At 38.5% G+C, this 19511-nt stretch overlaps 1 protein-coding gene across 1 annotated transcript in view; it reads right to left on the bottom strand.

Annotated features, from left to right (window-relative positions):
* Positions 1-19511, bottom strand: part of CFTR (CF transmembrane conductance regulator) — a 202120-nt gene that overhangs the window by 42539 nt on the left and 140070 nt on the right. The window contains exons 20-21 of the mRNA XM_070423784.1: positions 18913-19140; positions 10578-10678 (exon numbers count right to left, since the gene is read on the bottom strand). Coding sequence (XP_070279885.1) covers positions 10578-10678; positions 18913-19140 — 329 coding nt within the window. The remainder of the gene's footprint in view (positions 1-10577; positions 10679-18912; positions 19141-19511) is intronic.

The following is a 19511-nucleotide window of genomic DNA, read 5'->3' as shown; positions in this document are numbered from 1 at the left end:
TCTAGTGATTCACAAGTCCAGATACACATTAGAATCACCTGAAACAGTTAAAAAAATATAGACACCTGCCCCCAACCAATAGAACTGATTTAATTTGTCTTATAGAACCTTGAGTAATCTAAAATTTTATAATTCCTCATGTGCTGCCAGGTTGAGAACTTACGATCTACAGTGGGGCCTTGACTTACGAGTTTAATTCGTTCCGTGACGGAGCTCGTAACTCAAATTACTCGTATGTCAAATCAATTTTCACCATTATAATGAATTGAAATGCCATTAATCCGTTCCGGACACCCCAAAACGAAGTTTTGCAAAATAACTGTAAGCACAAATGCGAGCACAACACTGATGCTTTAACTAAGAGCTAACCGCTTAAAGTGAACAAGTGAGACACATGATGCTGGGCTGATGTTGTGGCGTTCACTGTGACGTTCGCTGCACCAACTAGCAGTGGGGTATCTGAAGCTGGCTCGTAACCCGAATTTTAGCTCGCAACTCAAAGCAAAAATTGGCCGAGAGACGGCTCGTATCTCGAAAAACTCATTAGTCAGGACACTCGTAAGTCAAGGCCCCACTGTACTCCCTTCCTTCTGGCTATAAATGAGAAAATCTAAACATAGAAAGGTGAAGTGACAGGCACAAAGCTCAACAAATTTTCAAACTTTTCAGCACTCCAGCAATCCCTTAGAGTTCCCATAAGCCTCTCCGACTAACTCAGGACCAGAGAACATCAACTGGTTCCGAGTGCTTTAATCAGCTCTGACTATGGCAGAGGTGAACACCTGAATCATCAGACTTCAGCACAGGGAGAGTGGCAGATATGTGTGCTTCCTGTGAGCATCTAGAATAATGCCTGGGACATGCCAATCAATGGTTGGAATCTTTCATGTGAAAAGAGTTCAGAAGAGAGAAAATATCAGAGCTGATAGGAATCTTAGAAAATTCCTAACCAAACTGTTTCATCTTACAAACAAGCAAAGTGAATCTCTCAAGGGTGTTAATGATGTGTCTAAGTTCTCAAGTTTTGGGTGTAAGGCCAGAATGAAATGCAGAGTAGAAAACCACTCTGCAGGATCGAACGAGAATGGTTAGATGGAAAGAAATCTTGGGATAGAGGTCATGAGAGGAAAATATACCACAAGGGCTCATGAGAACCGAAAAACAAAGATATGATCAAGAGGCCCTTAAAAGGAGGCAAAATTCGCGCGTGCATGCGCACGTGCATACACACACACACACACACACACACACACAAGATAAATGAACCCTCCTCTCAGATTCTTATAGCAGAAACTATTTTCTTTCGTTTTTAAAAAAATATATTTTATTGATTTTTTACAGAGAGGAAGGGAGAGGGATAGAGAGTTAGAAATATCGATGAGAGAGAAACATCGATCAGCTGCCTCCTGCACACCTCCTACTGGGGATGTGCCTGCAACCAAGGTAAATGCCCTTAACCGGAATCGAACCTGGGACCTTTCAGTCCACAGGCCGATGCTCTATCCACTGAGCCAAACCGGTTAGGGCTTTCTTTCATTTTCAATCCTCACCAGAGGATGTGTCTATTGATTTTAGAGAGAGAGGGAGGGAGAGCAGAAAAAACAGGGAGAGAGAGAGAGATATCAATGTGAGAGAGACAGAGACATCAATGTGAGAGAGAAACATCAATTGGTTGCCTCCCACACCCAGACCGGGGATCAAACTCACAAAGGTTCAGTGTATGGGACGAAACTCAAACCAACTGAGTCACCCAGCCTGGAGAGAAACTATTTTTCAATACCAGATAATTAGGCATCAGAAGCAGTGAAGACAAGTCAGGTTCTCCCTTTCTCTTCCCAGCAGGTTTCTTAGTCATTTGATCTTTACTAAACCCAAAATAAACAGGGGCAATGAAAGGACAAAGGAGAAACAAAATAAGTTTCTATTGACAGAAAACTCTTTTCAGATTGCATCAATCTTGCAAAAACTTTGTTGCCCCATTAACTGGAATCTAAATGTGAGCCCTACAGATGCACAATCTTCCCTGCTCATTGTTTCCTTCCTCTTGTGTTATAAGGAACACACAACACAACAGCGATGGTTTATCTGCTGATGTCGTTAGAGAATTAAGGAAGCAGGATAAAATGCTCAGATCTTTCGTTTTGTTTTTTAATTTAATTTTATTGTTTAAAGTATCACAAATAGTAGTAGTTATGCTCACTATATAACAGATAGCTCTAAAAAGACATAAACTGTCAACTGCCTCATTCAAACAAAGACTATGATTGTAGGCAAGTTGTCAGTCACCAGATGGCTTGATACATCACCTTTGTACCCTTTAGGTCTTATTTATTTATTCATTCATTTATTTTTCATTCATTCACTCATGGAGGCAGAAATCTAGATATGCATTGCCTATTTAAGATACATAATGCTTATCTAGCTAAGAATAGGAGAAAGAGAGCTTTATGGCACTAAAACTGACAGGCATCTTGTGAATCCATAGGGAATAAATCAGTACTTGACTTTGTTAATTAAGAATGCAACAAATTTAATAAAATAGCATTAGCAATAACAACTAAAATCTATATAATATTTGATGTATGGCGTTAAAACAAATAAACACTTCTCTTTTCATCCCATCTACAGAATGGTATGAGATATGTAATTGATATGAATAGAGAGAACTATACACAATTTGTGCTAAAATGAAGAATGAATTGAAGTAACAGTTTTTAAAACAATGTTATCAATTGAATAATTGGAAATCCCCTAACATGGGAATTTATAGTGGAAATTATTAAACTCTGATAAATTACAATATTTTTTAATTTCTAGGGTGATTCACAATCTATTATAGTAAGTCCTCACTTAACATTGACAATCGTGACTTTAAGCAAAAGGATGTATAATGAAACCAATTTTACTATAAGCTAATTGATATAAGTAAGAATTAAGGTTCCTACAGCATCTCATTAATACTATAATAAAATGACATTGAATGAAACAATGCTATTTGAGAACCTGCTGTATATTATTCATAAAGTGCCAAGGTTCGCATAGTTTTTTCCAACCTGCTAAATAAACCTAGACAAATTAGTAGATAGGATAGACACTCGTTCTTTTTCAATCATCTCTAGATATTCTATGTGTATTTTGAAGAGCTTCTGGCCAAGAACTTATGGCCTAAAATGTCAAGTCTCCTGGGAGATACCTATCACTGTGTTTTATGAACACTTGGAGGTATCAGATCAGTACTTGGATGTATGTTTAGAGAGCAGGGTAGTAGTCTAAATTACAGATATGAATGTGTGATCCTTTAAGAGATGGGGTTTTTTTCCTTGTAAGGAGAACTCAGGATTTGCTCTCTTCTTAATTTTTTTTTTCTTTATTGATTAAGGTATTGCATATGTGTCCTTATTGCCCCATTGCCCCTCCTCACCCCAGCCCCCACTCATGCCCTCACCCCCCTGGTGTCCATGTCCATTGGTTAGGCTTATATGCATGTATACAAGTCCTTTGGTTGATCTCTCCCCCTTACCCCCAACCTCCCCTACCTTCCCTCTGAGGTTTGATGGTTTGATCGATGCTTCTCTGTCTCTGGATCTGTTTTTGTTCATTAGTTTATGTTGTTCATTATTTTCCCTAAATGAGTGAGATCATGTGATATTTATCTTTCTCTGACTGGCTTATTTCACTTAGCATAATGCTCTCCAGTTCCATCCATGCTGTTGTAAAAGGTAAGAATTCCTTCTTTTTTACCGCAGCGCAAAAGATGGGTTTTGAATTATGGAGTTAGATAACAACAGCTAGAGAGAGTGTAGACAGAAGAGGGCTAGAATATAGCTGAGGTTTAAGAAATGTGCAAAAAAAAAAAAACCAAAAAAAAAAAAAACCCAAGGACCAGCAAAGAGGAGAAAGGTAGAATCAGAGAGGTAGCAGGGACACAAGGTGAAAGTGGTATCATGAAAATAAGAGAGGAAAGTATCATGAGAAGGATTTTTCCATGGCATAAATACTGCAGAGAAGTTGAGGGAGACAAGAGCATTGACTCTGGCAAGATACTGATCATGAGTCACGGGGGTGATAGAAATGAACTGAAATAGGTTGTAGAAAGAATGGGGAAAAGAAAATGGAGACAGGAAGTCTTTTTAAGAAGTTTAGCTGTAAATAGGTCAATGAAATAGGGTATAAGCTAGAGGTCAAGGGAAGGTAGTTGTAAGCTAGAGAGAAAGATCCAAACAAGAAAGGTTAATTGCATATTACTGGCCTTTATATAACAGCAAAGACACAGAAGGAAGGCGGAGCACATGAATAGAGGTTCAGCAGGGTAGTGCAACTGGTGAAGAGAAATGAGGTGCTTCTTTCTGGTTGCATCTTGTTTTTTTCTTTCTATAAAGTATGTAGCAAGGTCATTGGCTGAGAGTGAAGAAAGAAGAATTATTAAAGCACCTGAGAAGAGGCAAAAAGGTAGGAAGGAATTATCTTAGGGAATAAAATAAAGAATTAATTAGGGAGATCCAAGATGGTGGTGGAATAGGTAGAATGCTACACTAACCTCCTCTCAGGACCAAAGTGAAATTATAGCTAAATTAGAACAATCATCCTGAATAACCAACTGAAGACTAGCCTGAAGACAAGTCTTAGAACCAAGGTTTTACAGAAGACACTAGACTAGTAGGAAGGGCAGAGATGCACAAAGGGCTGGCCCCACTCCCACAAGTGGTGGCTAACAGTCTGGAGGGATATCTCAGCTGCAGGGGTTCCCCCTAATAAGCCTGGGGTCTCAACCACAAGCTGGGTTCCCTAGCTCAGAGCACCAGAGCCAGGAAGAAGCACCATATAACATCTGGCTGTGAAAATCAGTGGGGGTTCTATCTGCCAGGGAGAGACAGGAGTTTTCTAGAGACATAGGTGCATTCTTATTGGGCCAAAACACAGAATTCCATTCACAGTCACTTACCCTGGACTCTGGCAGAAAGAGGGCTAAGCCAACTAAAGTCCCAAGAGACAAATTTGGGGTATGTGGCTCTGGGGAGAGACTCAAATACACAGAAGAAAGAAATTGAAGAAAATACAAATAAGTTGAAGAACGAATATACCAGGTTCATGGATAGGAAGAATTAACATAACTAAAATGTCCATACGACCCAAAGTAATCTGTATATTCAATGCAATTAATATCAATTTATCAATGTTGTATTTCACAGAACTAGAACAAACATTCTAAAAATATATATGAAACCACAAAAGACCCCAAATAGCCACAGCAATCTTGAGAAAGAAAAACAAAGTAGAAGGAATCACACTAGCTATAATCAAACTATGCTACAAAAACCATAGTAATCAAACTGGCATGATACTGGCATAAAACCAGAGATATAGATATAAATGGAACAGAATATTGAGCCCAGAAATGAACCCATGGCCTCATGGTCAATTAATATTTGACATGGAGACAAAAACACACAATGGACTAAAGATAGTCTATTTAATCAATGGTGCTGGGAAAATTGAACAGATACATGCAAAAAAAAAAATGAGACTAGACCACCAACTGACACGATACACAAGAATAAACTCAAAATGGATTACAGACTTAAATGTTAGACTTGAAACCATAAAAATCCTAGAAAAATCCCGGGAATTTCTCTTAGCAATATTTTTTTCTGATGTATCTCCTCAGGCAAGGGAAACAAAATAAAAAAATAAACAAATGGGACTACATCAAACTAAAACATTTTTTGCACAGCAAAGAAAACCATCAACAGAATAAAAAGAGAAACTACTGAATGGGAGAACATATTCCCCAATGATAAGGGGTTAATATCCAAAATTTATAAAGAACATAAAATTCAACACCAAAATAAAGAAACAATCCAATTAAAAAATTGGCAAAGGACCTGAATAGACACTTCTCCAAAGAAGACATACAAATGGCCAATAGACATATGAAAAGATGCTCAATGTCACTAATCATTAAAGAAAATAAAACTACAATGAGTTATCACCTCACATCTGTTAAAATGGCTATTATCAATAAATCAACAAACAAGTGTTGGTGAGGATGTGGACAAAAGAGTACACTCATCAGTGGAAATACAGATTGGTGCAGCCACTGTGGAAAGGAGTATGAAGTTACCTCAAAAAATTCAAAATGGAGCCCTAGCTGGTTTGTCTAAGTGGATAGAGCATCAACCTGTGGACTAAAGGGTCCCAGGTTCAATTCCGGCCAAGGGCACATGCCTGGGTTGCAGGCTCAATCCCCCCAGTAGGGGACATGCAGGAGGCAGCCAATCAATGATTCTCTCTCATCATTAATGCTTCTATCTCTCTATCTCTCTCCCTTCTCTTTTTAAATATACATTTAAAAAATTAAAAATGGAACTGCCTTATGACCCAGTGATTCCACTTCCAGGAATATATTCAAAGAAACTTGAAACACTAATTCGAAAGAATATATGCACCCCTATGTTCCTTTGCAGCATTATTTACAACAGCTAGGATTTGGAAGCAGCCCATGTGTCCATCAGTACATGAGTGGATACAATGGAATACTGCTTGGCCGTAAAAAAAAGAAAGAAATATTATGCTTTGCAACAGCATGGATGGACCTGGAGAACATTATACTAAGCAAAATAAGCCAGTCATAAAAAGACAAGTGCCATATGCTTTTACTTATATATGGAATCTAATGAACAAAATAAATTAGAAAAACAGAAAAATACTAATAGATAGAGAACAGACTGACAGCTGTCAGAGGTGAGGTGGGTGGCAGAGCTGGGTGAAAAAGGTGAAGGGATTAAGAAAAAGAAAACCCTCCTACAAACAGACAACAGTATGGCAATTACCAGAATGAAAGGGGTGTGAGGGGAAGTAGAAGGTATAGGGGGGATAAATGGTAATGGAAGGAGACTTGACTTGGGGTGGTGAACACACAAAACAATATACAGATTATAGAATTGTATACCTGAAACCTATATAATTTATTAACCAATGTTACCCCAATAAATTCAATGAAAAAGAAAAACAGGTAATTAATTAGGAAAGAGTAATAAAAGGGTTCTTGGCCAGTTTTGAGTGCAGATATTTGAGATGTATAGTCCATCATAAATACAAAGTGGCTAGAAGTAGTGATGAGGAAGTATTATCATCCAATTACCATTACTGGTTGAAAGTTAGGCCCCGGGTTATAAGCAATGGATAAGCTATAGAAGAAAAGTCATATTGCCATTTTAATAACTTCGTAGTTCTGTTGACATTTGACTCTGTGTCCATGTCAAATGGAGAAATAAAATATTCTTTACAAATCTAAAGAGTTTTTTCTCAGTTGCCCAGCAGAAAACTAAAAGCATGCATCAAACAAAACACTTTGTTTTAAACTGAGATCTGAATTCAGTTAACAAATCAGTAAGATAAAAATGAGAACATATTGAGTTTTTACTTCAGAGGTCACAAAGTCCTTTATTGTTAAGATCATTCTAATGTGAAACTTGAGGACATAGATATCTCCCCTTGTACTCTGAACATATGCCAGGTGAAAATTAAAAAATATTAATGTACAACTTTAGCAATTGCATGGGTGAAAGCAGTATGATGGGAATTAATACCTAAATAAATGGCCACGGAGGCTCTGGAAAGACCACTGTGTGATTTGACCAGGAAATGAAAACTAACACAATCACTTTGATCATCAAACTAAAGAACATGACTTTTTAAAAAATGAGATAAAATGCAAATATTGACACTTTTTAAAAATATATATTTTATTGATTTTTTACAGAGAGGAAGGGAGAGGGATAGAGAGTTAGAAACATCGATGAGAGAGAGAGAGACATCGATCAGCTGCATACTGCACACCCCCTACCGGGGATGTGCCCGCAACCAAGGTCCATGCCCTTGGCCGGAATCAAACCTGGACAGACCGACGCTCTATCCACTGAGCCAAACCGGTTAGGGCATATTGACACTTTTTTTGGTTAATATTCACCTAAGGATATTGTTTCGATTGGTTTTTAGGAAAGTGGAAGCGGGGGAGGGAGGGAGGGGAGAGGGAGAGAAAGAGACAGAGACAGAGACAGAGACAGAGAGAGAAAAAACGATGTGAGAGAGACACATCGATTGGTTGCCCACAGGATGGCCCTAAAGCTGGGGATGGAACCTAAGACCCTTCAGTGCATGGGCCAACGCTCTAACCACTGAGAAATTCTGGCAGGGGCCAAATACTGACACCTTTTATAGTCTGTATTAGGACATAATAGTTCTTTGCAAAATTCCTTTTAAATTAGGAGATGAAAGACACAATGTCAAAACATGGGTCACAAAGCCCAGGATGCCATGTGAAAACCTAGAGAAGTAAAAATACCTTAAAGATACCTTAATGGAGATTGGACATACAGAATAGAACTGCAAGAACAAAGGTTTTGGCATCAATGTGTAGAAGTTGATACCTAAACCAAGACAATTAATATGGCAAAGAGAAAGGAATTGTGACTATACAGGTTGAAGAGATATTTTAGAAAAAGAGGTGACATAATGAAAATTTTAATTATAAAGTCAAAGTTGTAGCAACCTGGAACAAAGAATTAAATAAATGCAAGCACAATATTTATTTACTCTTCTCCTGATATTTTTCAATAGAAACATTTTAAAGTACATTTATGAGACCCAACCCTAAAAGCATGAAAGCTAAGTGAGGAGATGAATGAGTGGCTAAAAAGAGCTGGCCAAACTAAAAAAAAAAATAATGTTAAAGGAAAAGAGATAAACCCTACTATAAATCATGTTAAGGTTAAATTACATTTTAATGAATTATAAAAATTATTTGGTTAAATAAAACATTAAGATTATGCTAAGTGAAATAAGTCAGTCAGAGATAAATATCACATGATCTCACTCATTTGTGGATTATAATGAACAGCATAAACCGATGAACAAAAATAGATCTAGAGAAAGAGAAGTGACAGAGAAGTATCGATCAGATGCTCAAACCTCAGAGGGAAGGCAGGGGAGGGTGGGGTTAAGGGGGAGAGATCAAACGAAGGACTTGTATGCATGCATATAAGGATAACCAATGGATACAGACACCGGGGGATGAGGGCATGGGAGGGGGGTGTGGAGGACAGTGGGGGGATAAGGACACGTTTGTAATATCTTAATCAATAAAGGAAAAAATTTAAAAAATGTAAAAAAAGATACATAGGCAAAAAAAAGGACATTAGAAGGTTTGGGTTTTTTTCCTTAGAGATTTTTTATAATGATATTTGTTCTGGCAGGAATTGAATATACAAATGTCACAGCTGAATGAATGTGTGTGGTTTGAGAACAAGTGAACTGCCTCAAGAATGGGAAAAGGAACTTGGACTGCAATAAAAGTATTTCTCAACATGGGTTTCTAGACCCTCCACCAATGCAGTAATGGATGACTGGTTTTAAGTAGAGTACTCCAATAGACTAAGAAAAGTTGATGATTAAGCTATCCAGACAAACTACACTGTTTGATTGAAAATTATGTATTTGTGTTTTTTTAAATAAAAATGGGAAATCTGCCTTGCTTCCTTTATCTCTCATTCTTGCAGCAACGGGATTGTGCCCCTGACACTGTGTAGCTCATAGACCTACTGCAGGCTCTGCATTCTAGGGAAATAAGACAGGAGAAACAACCAAACCAAAATATGATATTTGCATACACCAGTCAAGGATACAACTGTAATACAGATCAAGTAAAAAGAGAGAAGGCAATGATAAACACTTAAAGATGAGAAAGGAGCTATGACTACACACTGGGAATTTTAATACTAAGAAAAGAATATAGTAAAAAAAGGTAATGCTGATAAATTTGAAAACCCAAGACAGGTAAGAATTTCTTAAACACAATACCAAACACACAAAACATAAAAGGAAAGGCTAATAAATTAAAAGCTTCTTTTCATCAAAAGACACTAAAAGACCAGCCACTGACTGGGGGACCATGTTTGAAATGTATAGAACTGATAACTGATCCAGAACTCATAAGCTCCTACAAATCAATTAAGAAAAAAGCGCAGTCTATTTGAAAAATAAGAAAGCAATATGAACAAGCCATGAACAGAAGCAAAAAATCAAGTGGCCAATCAATATGTATTAAGCTGCCCTATCTCCTTAATAATCATTTCACATCTGATTGCCAAAAAGTAAAAAACCTGAAAATATCAAGTGTTGTATATCCTAGGGATGGATCTATGACAATCATTTTACTTGAATGATGGGAACATAAACTGGTACAACAGATTTGAGAACAATTTATCATCAAATAGTAAAGTTGAATGGGGTTTAATTCTATGACCCAGTGATATAATTATCTACCCTAGAAAGAGCCTGGACAAGGAGACTGTAAGAATGCTCACTGTGGCACTAGATCTTGAATGTTGTTATCTATATGGAGGAAAGAAGAGCTATGGGTTTAGTAAGAGACACATAATGGCCTTCAATTTATCTGTAATGTTTTATGCCTTAATGTGGGGGTTGGGTACCTAGTTGTCCCTTATGTTATTTCCTGCAATTGTTGGTTTGTCTGAAATTTTCATAAAAAAATATTTAAAAAAATAAGAATTACTTACCAAACTATCCACATCTATGCTGGAGTTTACAGCCCACTGCAGCGTACTCATGATATTCATGGCTAATGTTAGAATGATACCTACTGTTCCTTCTCCATCACCTATGGGGGAACAAAGATAGAAACAAACGTTATGATATTCCTCTCATGAACCCCTTTATTTATACATCATTTAAAGTTACATTTCAATTTTGTGCCGGTTTTCATCAACTTTCATCTAAGTTCACCATCTATCACTAGTAATAATGCCCTGCATATAGTAAGTATTCAGTCAGTGTTTTAAATCAAAGAATGATTGAAGATTAGGAAAGAGTTGCCCTTTTTTCAATGCTTCAGATATTGAAGGGGCCGTTGGTGCTGGGAATATACCATGTTTATCTTTTCTACTATTACTCTGTGAGTAATAATACCTTCAAAGACTACAATAGACAATGGGGGAAAAGCCCTGTGTCTCAATGAGCTCTTCTACAAAGAATTCAGATGCTGTTGGGAAGAAAGTGGGCTTACAGTTTCACAGGGAATTCCACAGGTCCGGCATTTGGAAAGAGAAGACTGCCATTTATGTTATAAAACACAACTAGTTCACCCAGGAAGAACAAAACTTAAGTGTTTATAGAGTAAATAGATTTTCAGGGCTGGAGAGGACCACTAATTAAAATTCATAAATATTCAGTATTTATGACCATAAAAATTTTCCAATACAAATGTTTTTAAATTATTATAACTTTATGTTATCAAATCACAATTAACAGTAAGTCTTTATGTCTATTATGCATGATAAACTTGTCATAGTGTTCTAAAAAACAGAAGAAATACTAGTAATTCATCCTATCATTAATTGAAAATTTTGCTTCCATAATTCCTCTAATAGAAGACAAACCAAAGACAGCAGGTATGTCTTCTTAGTACTAAACCATTTATTTTAAATAGTTCAGATTTATTTAGAATTTCAACATATTAGCCATTCTGAAGATTAAGATGAGAGTAAGATAAAATTTAATAGCAGTAACAATAATGAGCAATGTAAGATTTACGGGTATTTATATATATATATATATATACTTTAAGCAATATATATATTGCTTAAAGTATTACAAAGAGTATTACATATGTCTCCTTTTTTCCCTGCCCTTGAAAATCCCTAGCCTCCCCTACCCCCCCAGTGTCTTATGTCCATTGGTTATGCTTATATGCATGCATACAAGTCCTTCGGTTGATCTCTTATCCTCCCCTTCTGCCCCCCAACCCTCCCCGCTGTAGTTTGACAGTCTGTTCAAGGCTGCTCTGCCTCTGTATCTATTTTTGTTCATAAGTTCATAATGGTCTTTATTATCCATAAATGAGTGAGATCATGTGGTATTTTTCCTTCATTGACTGGCTTACTTCACTTAGCATAATGCTCTCCAGTTCCATCCATGCTGTTGCAAATGGTAAGAGTTCCTTCTTTTTTATAGCAGCATGGTATTCCAAGTTGGTGGTCTAGTTTCATTTTCTTGCATGTATCTGTCCAATTTTCCCAACACCATTTATTGAAGAGACTGTCTTGACTCCATTGTATGTTCTTGCCTCCTTTGTCAAATATTAATTGAGCATATTGGTTCGTGCCGATTTCTGGGCTCTCTATTCTATTCCATTGATCTATATGTCTGTTCTTGTGCCAGTACCAGGCAGTTTTGAGAACAGTGGCTTTGTAATACAGCTTGATATCTGGTATTGAGATCCCACCGACTTTGTTCTTTCTCAGGATCGCTGCAGCTATTCAGGGTCTTTTTTTATTCCAGATAAATTTTTGGAGAGTTTGTTCTAGGTCTGTGAAATATGCTGTTGGTATTATAATGGGAAGTGCATTGAATTTATAGATTGCTTTGGGTAGTATGGACATTTTGATGATGTTGATTCTACCAATCCAAGAACATGGTATGTTCTTCTATCTGTTTATGTCTTCCTCTATCTCTTTTTTAACGTCCTGTAGTTTTCTGAGTAGAGGTCTTTAACCTCTTTAGTTAAGTTTATTCCTAGGTAGCTTAATTTTTTGGGTCCGATGGTAAATGGGATTGTTTTTTTAGTCTCTCTTTCTGTAAGTTCACTATTGGTGTATAGAAATGCCTCAGATCTCTTGGCGTTAATTTTTATCCTGCTAAATTGCCAAATTCATTTATTAAGTCTAATCATTTTTTGATGGAGTCTTTAGGGTTTTTTATGTATAATATCATGTCATCTGCAAATAAGGAGGTTTACTTCTTCTTTTCCAATTTGGATGCCTTTTATTTCTTCTTCTTGTCTAATTGCAATGGCTAATACTTCCAGTACTATGTCGAACAGGAGTGGTGAGAGTGGGCATCCCTGTCTTGTTCCTGTTCTTAGGGGAAATGGTTTTAGTTTTTGTCCATTGATTATGATGTTGGCAGTGGGTTTGTCATATATGGCTTTTATTATGTTGAGGTATGATCCTTCTATTCCCACCTTGTTGAGAGTTTTTATCAAAAATGGGTGTTGGATTTTGTTGAATGCTTTTTCTGCATCAATTGATATGACTATGTGGTTTTTTTCTTTCAATTTGTTTATGTGATGTATCACGTTTATTGATTTGCGTATATTGTACCATCCTTGCATCCCTGGGATAAATCCCACTTGGTCATGGTGTATGATCTTTCTGATGTACTGATGGATCTGATTTGCTAAGATTTTGTTGAGTATTTTGGCATCTATGTTCATGAGGGATATTGGCCTATAATTCTCTTTCATTGTGTTGTCTTTACCTGGTTTTGGTATGAGGGTGATGCTGGCTTCATAGAATGAGCTTGGAAGTATTTCTTCCTCTTGAATTTTTTGTAGTAGTCTGAGGAGGATAGGTGTTAGTTCTTCCTTGAATGTTTGGTAAAACTCCCCTGTGAAGCCGTCCGGTCTTGGGCTTTTGTTTTGATGACTGCTTCAATTTCTTCCATAGTTATTGGCCTATTGAGATTTTTAAATTCTTCCTGACTGAGTTTTGGAATGTTGTATTTTTCTAGAAATATGTCCTTTTCCTCCAGGTTGTCTAGCTTGTTGGAGTAGAGCTGTCCATAGTATTTTTTAACAATCATTTGTATTTCTGTGGGGTCTGTTGTTATTTTTCCTCTATCATTTCTGATTTTATTTATTTGGATCCTCTCTCTTTGCTTCTTGGTGAGCCTGGCTAGAGGTTCATCAATCTTTTTTATACTTTCAAAGAACCAGCTCTTGGTTTCACTGATTTTCTGTATTGTTTTTTTGGTCTCTATGTCATTTATCTCCGCTCTAATCTTTATTATCTCCTTCCTTCTGCTCACTTTGGGCTCTTCTTGTTGCTCTCTAATTCTTTGAGATGTAGAGTTAGATGGTTTACTACCATTTTTTCTTGTTTTTTGAGATAGGCCTGTAGAGCTATAAACTTCCCTCTCAGGACTGCTTTCATTGTGTCCCATAGGTTTTGGATTGTTGTGTTTTCATTGTCATTAGTTTCCAGGGTATTTTTAATTTCTTCTTTGATTTCATTGGTAACCCAATCAATATTTAATAACATGCTATTCAGCTTCCAAGTGTTTGAATATTTTGGGTTGTTTTTATTGTAGTTTATTTCTAATATTATGCCATTGTGGTCTGAGAAGATGCTTAGTATGATTTCAATCTTCTTGAATTTGTGGAGACTTTGCTTGTGACCCAATATGTGGTCTATTTTTGAATATGTCTTATGAGCCCTTGAGTAGAATGTATATTCCGTGGCTTTGGGGTGAAGTGTTCTGAAGATGTCAATTAAGTCCATCTGATCTAGTGAGTCATTTAGGATTGCTGTTTGTCGATTTTTTGTCTAGAGGATTTATCCTGTGATGTCAGTTATGTATTAAAGTCCCCTACTATGATTGTATTGTTGTCGTTCTCTCCCTTGATATCTTCCAGGAGTTTTTTTTATGTATTTGGGTGCTCTTGCATTGGGTGCATATATGTTTACCAGGGTTATATCTTCTTGTTGTATTGATCCCTTTAGTATTATGAAGTGGCCTTCCTTATCTCTTGTTATGTATGGCCTTCACTTTGAGGTCTATTTTGTCCAATATAAGTATTGCTACCCCAGCTTTTTTTTCATTTCCATTTGCCTGAAAGATATTTTTCCATCCCTTCACTTTCAGTCTATGTGAGTCCCTTATTCTGAGGTGGGTCTGTTGTAGACAGCATATATATGGGTCATGGTTTTTTATCCATTCAGCCACTTGATGTCATTTGATTGGAGCATTTAGTCCATTGATGTTTAAAGTTAGTATTGAAAGGTACTTGTTTGTAGCCATTTCTTTTTTTGTGTGGCTGTTTTCTTTCTGAGCTTTTTATTTCTTCTTTTTACACCAGTCCCTTTAGCATTTCTTGCATTGCTTGCTTGGTGGTGATAAACTCCCTTAGCCTTTTTTTGTCTGTGAAGCTTCTTATTTCCCCTTCAATTTTGAATGATAGCCTTGCTGGTTAGAGTATTCTTGGATTCATTTCTTTGCTTTGCATCACTTTGTAAATTTCCGTCTATTCTTTTCTGACCTGATGTGTTTCTGTTGAGAAATCATTTGATAATCTAATGGGAGATCCCTTGTATGTAACTTCCCGTCTCTGTCTTGCAGCCTTTAAGATTCTCTCTTTGTCCTGAACATTTGCCATGGTAATTATGATGTGTCTTGGTGGGTCTTTTCAGGTTCACCTTGTTTGGGACTCTCTGTGCTTTTGTGACTTTTTTCTTTCCCACCTCAGGGAAGTTTTCTGATATTATTTCTTCCAATTGGTTTTCTAACCCTTGTTCCTCTTTCTGTTGTTCTGGCACCCCTATTATTCGTATGTTGTTTCGTTTCATGTTGTCCCATAGCTTCCTTAGACTCTCCTCCTGTCTTTTAATTTTTTTCTCCAATTGCTTTTCAGTTTGGGTGTGTTTTGCTTCCCTGTCTTCTAATTCGCTAATTTGGTCCTCTGCTTCTCCTAGTCTACTGTTGAAACTTTCAATGGTGTTTTTTATTGCAGCTATATCACTCTTCATTTCTTCTTGGTTCTTACATAATTTATTGATTTTTTTCATCCGTTTTTTTTTTTTTATTCTTACATAAGTTGTTGATTTTTCCATCCGTTTCTTCTTGCTTCTTGCATAAGTTGTTGATTTTTTCCTCCATCCGGTTTATGCATTCTAGGACCCTTAATCTGAGTTCTTTTTCTGTCATGCTGAATGCCTCTGTTTCACTTAGCTGCTTTTCTGGTGAGTCCTCCTTTTCTTTCCTTTGGGGGTTTCTTTGTCTACCCATGTTTGATCTCACTGACATATCTAGATGTTGAGTTGTTCAGGGGCTGCTCCTTGGGTGGCAGTGGCTTCTCGGGCTGTGGTTGCTCCTTGGACGGTTGTGGTAGCAGCTGCTCCTCAGTTGGCAGCAGCTCCTGTGGTGGGTGCTGTTCACAGCTGCGGTGGCTCCTCTGACTGGTGGGGGGAGGCTTCACACACAGCTGCTGTTCCTCAGACAGAGGGTGTGCTGATCACAAAGCTGCTGTTCCTTGGATGGGGGCGGGCTACACACGCAGCTGCTACTCCTTGAACTGGGGCAAACTGCTCATGTGGCTGCTGATCCTTGGATGGGGGCTGGCTGCACGCTGCTGTTGTTCCTCTGATGTGGTGGGCTGCTTGTGGGGCTACTGCTCCTAGGAGTTGATAGGTTTATTGCAAGTCTGCTGCTCTTTGGACGGGAGTGAGCTGCACGTGTGGCTGCTCCTCCTCGGACGGGGACGTGCCACTCACCCAGCTGCTGCTTGTCGGACAGGTGCAGGCTGTTGTGGCTCTGCTCCTTGGACTGGTGCGTGCTGCGCAGGGCTGCCGCTCCTCGGACATGGACGGTTTGCTCGTGTGGCTGCTGCTCCTCGGATCAGGGTGGGCTGCTGCTGCTCTTGAATGGGGCTTGGCTGCTCGCAGAACTGCTGCTCCTTGGATTGGGTAGGCTGCTCATGCAGCTGCTGCTGCTTGGATGAGGGCAAGATGCTTGTGCAGCTGCTGCTCCTCAGACTAGTACAGGGTGTGTGCAGCTGCTGCCCCTAGGATGGGGGCAGGCTGCGCAGGGCTGCTGCTCTTCAGACGTAGGAAGACTGCTCGCGCGACTGCTTCTCTTTGGACAGATTGGACTGCTCGCGTGGTTGTTCCTCCTTGGACAGGGAAGCGGGCTGCTCACACAGCTGCTGCTCCTTGGACAGGGGCAGGGCACATGAGGCTGCTGCTCTTAGGCTCGAGGCAGGCTGCTCATAGGGCTAATGCTCCCTGGACAAGAGTGCACCGCTCACGTGTCTGTTGCTCATGTGGTTGAAAAAATAATGTGAAAAGAAGTAGGAAATAAAGGAACAAACAACAAAAAAAGGAGAACAAAGAAAAAAGCAAAAAAAGAAAAAAAAGCTAACAAAATAATAATAAAAAGATAAAAATGAAAAATTGAAATGTCATGCCTTTGGCTGGCTTAAGATCCCAGTTTTCTGGAACGTCCGTGATTTTTTTGTTATTGTTGTTGTAGTTGTTGTTGCTGGGACTGAAAGCCCCTCTATAGGCCAGACCCTGTTAACTCCCAGGGACTAATCAGATTATTTTAATCCTTCATCTCATTCAGGGTGGAATCTGGGTGTGGCTGTGTTCCTTGCCTGGGGGCTGGAGGGAGGAGTGGGGTTATAACTTTAGGAGAAAATGGCTGCCCAGGTCCTCAGCACTCAATTTGCTGCCACTTCTCCTGGCCCCCCTTCTCTCCCCAGCCTCTCTCCAGATTCCACTCGTCCGCACCTTCTCCCGCTCTTCAGCACAGGTGAGTGTCTGTATCCGAAATGTCCTATGAACAGAGTTCAGTGAAAACAAACAAACAAACAAACGTTGGCCACAGAAACAGGGAAGGCTGAGTCTCTGTGAGCTCCTCTCTTACCGGCACTGCATGGTCTGGTCAGCGCTTCAGGCTGCCCCTTTTAGGCTCAGTCCTCCGTAATTATGGAACCCAGATCTCAAATCGCCCGGTGCCAACAGTCCCGCGGATCTCCTTTCCACAGTCAGGGGCTGTGCCTGTCCCAAGAGACGCGCTGTGTGCTGCGCAGTCTCCCTCTGACCCTCTGGGCTCAGAGCTCTGGCAAACTTTCCTGCCCAAGTCCCTGGTTTTTACCTTTCCAGGGGAATTCTGCCCTTCCCAGCTGCAAACTGTCTCACCAGCTGAGTATACTTACAGATTTATGGGTATTTATTACGGGCCAGGCACTGTACTCAGTGTTATGCACAAATTATCACATTGACTACAACAAATCTATTGGATAGATACTATTATTATGTGCCTCCTGCTTTAGGGCTCCAAGGGGCACTCTTGTAACTCTCCAACAGGTGACCTCATTTTTATTTGAGCAGGATTCTGCTCTTACAACCAAACAATCCTTTGACGTTTGACCTTTGCTCTGAGCCTTCGTCCACTGTCACACACATATTTCAATATTTTATATAGCTCTGTATTCAACTTCTTAAAATGAGAAGAACTCACTTATCTGAATAGATTTTTACTTTTCTTATGATGAAATATATTTTATGTACCCAAGATCTTAAAATTCAGCACATTTGTATTTGAAAAATATGGCACTTTTACCTAACATTTCACATCTGTGGCAGTTTTTGTCATGCAAAATTCTCATTAGGATAAATTTTACCAACTGGTGGTTAAAAGAACAAAACTTAGCAGGGATGAGGCTTTTGTATGGGTGTGTGTAAATACTGATGATTCTATTCTCGTATTCAGAGAGCTCTTTATTGGAGAGCTCTATTATTTTTAACTAGAGGCCCAGTAGACAAAATTCGTGCACTGGTAGGAGACCCAGCTGCTGGCCAGGTACCCCCGTCCTACCCCCCCGGCCACCTGCCACTGCTGCTGGTCAGGGCCTCCCCCGGCCAGCCCTGGCCCTGGTCAAACTCCCAGATGAACTCCTGGTCCGGGACAATTTGCATACTACGTTTTTATTATATAGGATCCTTTACCAATATGAGAGTCCAGAGATGTGTTGCTGTTTTTTACAATCACAGATTTGTTATCTGACATGCTCTTTGTCTCAGTTTATTAGACCACAAAGTTGGGATAATACTATAGACAGTTCTAATTCAAAGACATCATTGTTCAACAATAAAACAATATAAATTCAAGAAAATAATTTGTTCAACAATAAGCTAATAAATGTTTTGATTAGCAAATGCCCCCCAAATTGGTTTAAAGATATCTAAAATTTTTAAGCTAAAACACATAGCATTTTTTTGATTGACAAAATTTTAAATTAAATGTTTAGCTAACTACTAAACAACTTCATAGTACCTGTTGTTAAAATGGAAATGAAGGTAACAGCAATGAAGAAGAGGACAAAAATCATTTCTATTCTCATTTGGAACCAGCGCAGTGTTGACAGGTACAAGAACCAGTTGGCAGTATGTAAATTCAGAGCTTTGTGGAACAGTGTTTCAAAGTAAGGCTGACGTCCAAAGGCACGAAGTGTCCATAGTCCTTTAAGGCTCGTAACCAGATGAGTGAAAATTGGACTCCTGCCTGTGAAATATTCCCATAGAAAACAATGCAAATCATGTAAATGCACAATGCAAATGCTTACTACCACGTACCTGATAAGGATTACCTTAGAAGACAGCAAATGTCATTGGTTAGAATGGTTTTCATACTGGTGTCATACTTGGAATAGATGAAATTTATAAATTTTTAATGTTACCCTTCTTTTATAGTTGGCTACCATGGATGGGAACTTAATATAAAATCACTGCTATTATTTATTCATGTTCCTTGGCTACTTCTGGTCAGTTTTTCTGGCTAATCCTCAATTAATCACTATTGAGTGAAAGTGGTTTTCTTTTAAAACAATTTACTCAAAGCCTTAAGAATGTTTAAAAGATTTAATTTAACAAATG

This window comes from Myotis yumanensis, unplaced genomic scaffold, assembly GCF_028538775.1.
Source record: "Myotis yumanensis isolate MYYU_CA2020_CCGP unplaced genomic scaffold, mMyoYum1.0.hap1 SCAF_9, whole genome shotgun sequence".
NCBI classification, from domain to species: domain Eukaryota; kingdom Metazoa; phylum Chordata; class Mammalia; order Chiroptera; family Vespertilionidae; genus Myotis; species Myotis yumanensis.
The sequence above is the reverse complement of the archived record's forward strand: the minus strand, read 5'-3'. Positions and strand labels throughout refer to the sequence as shown.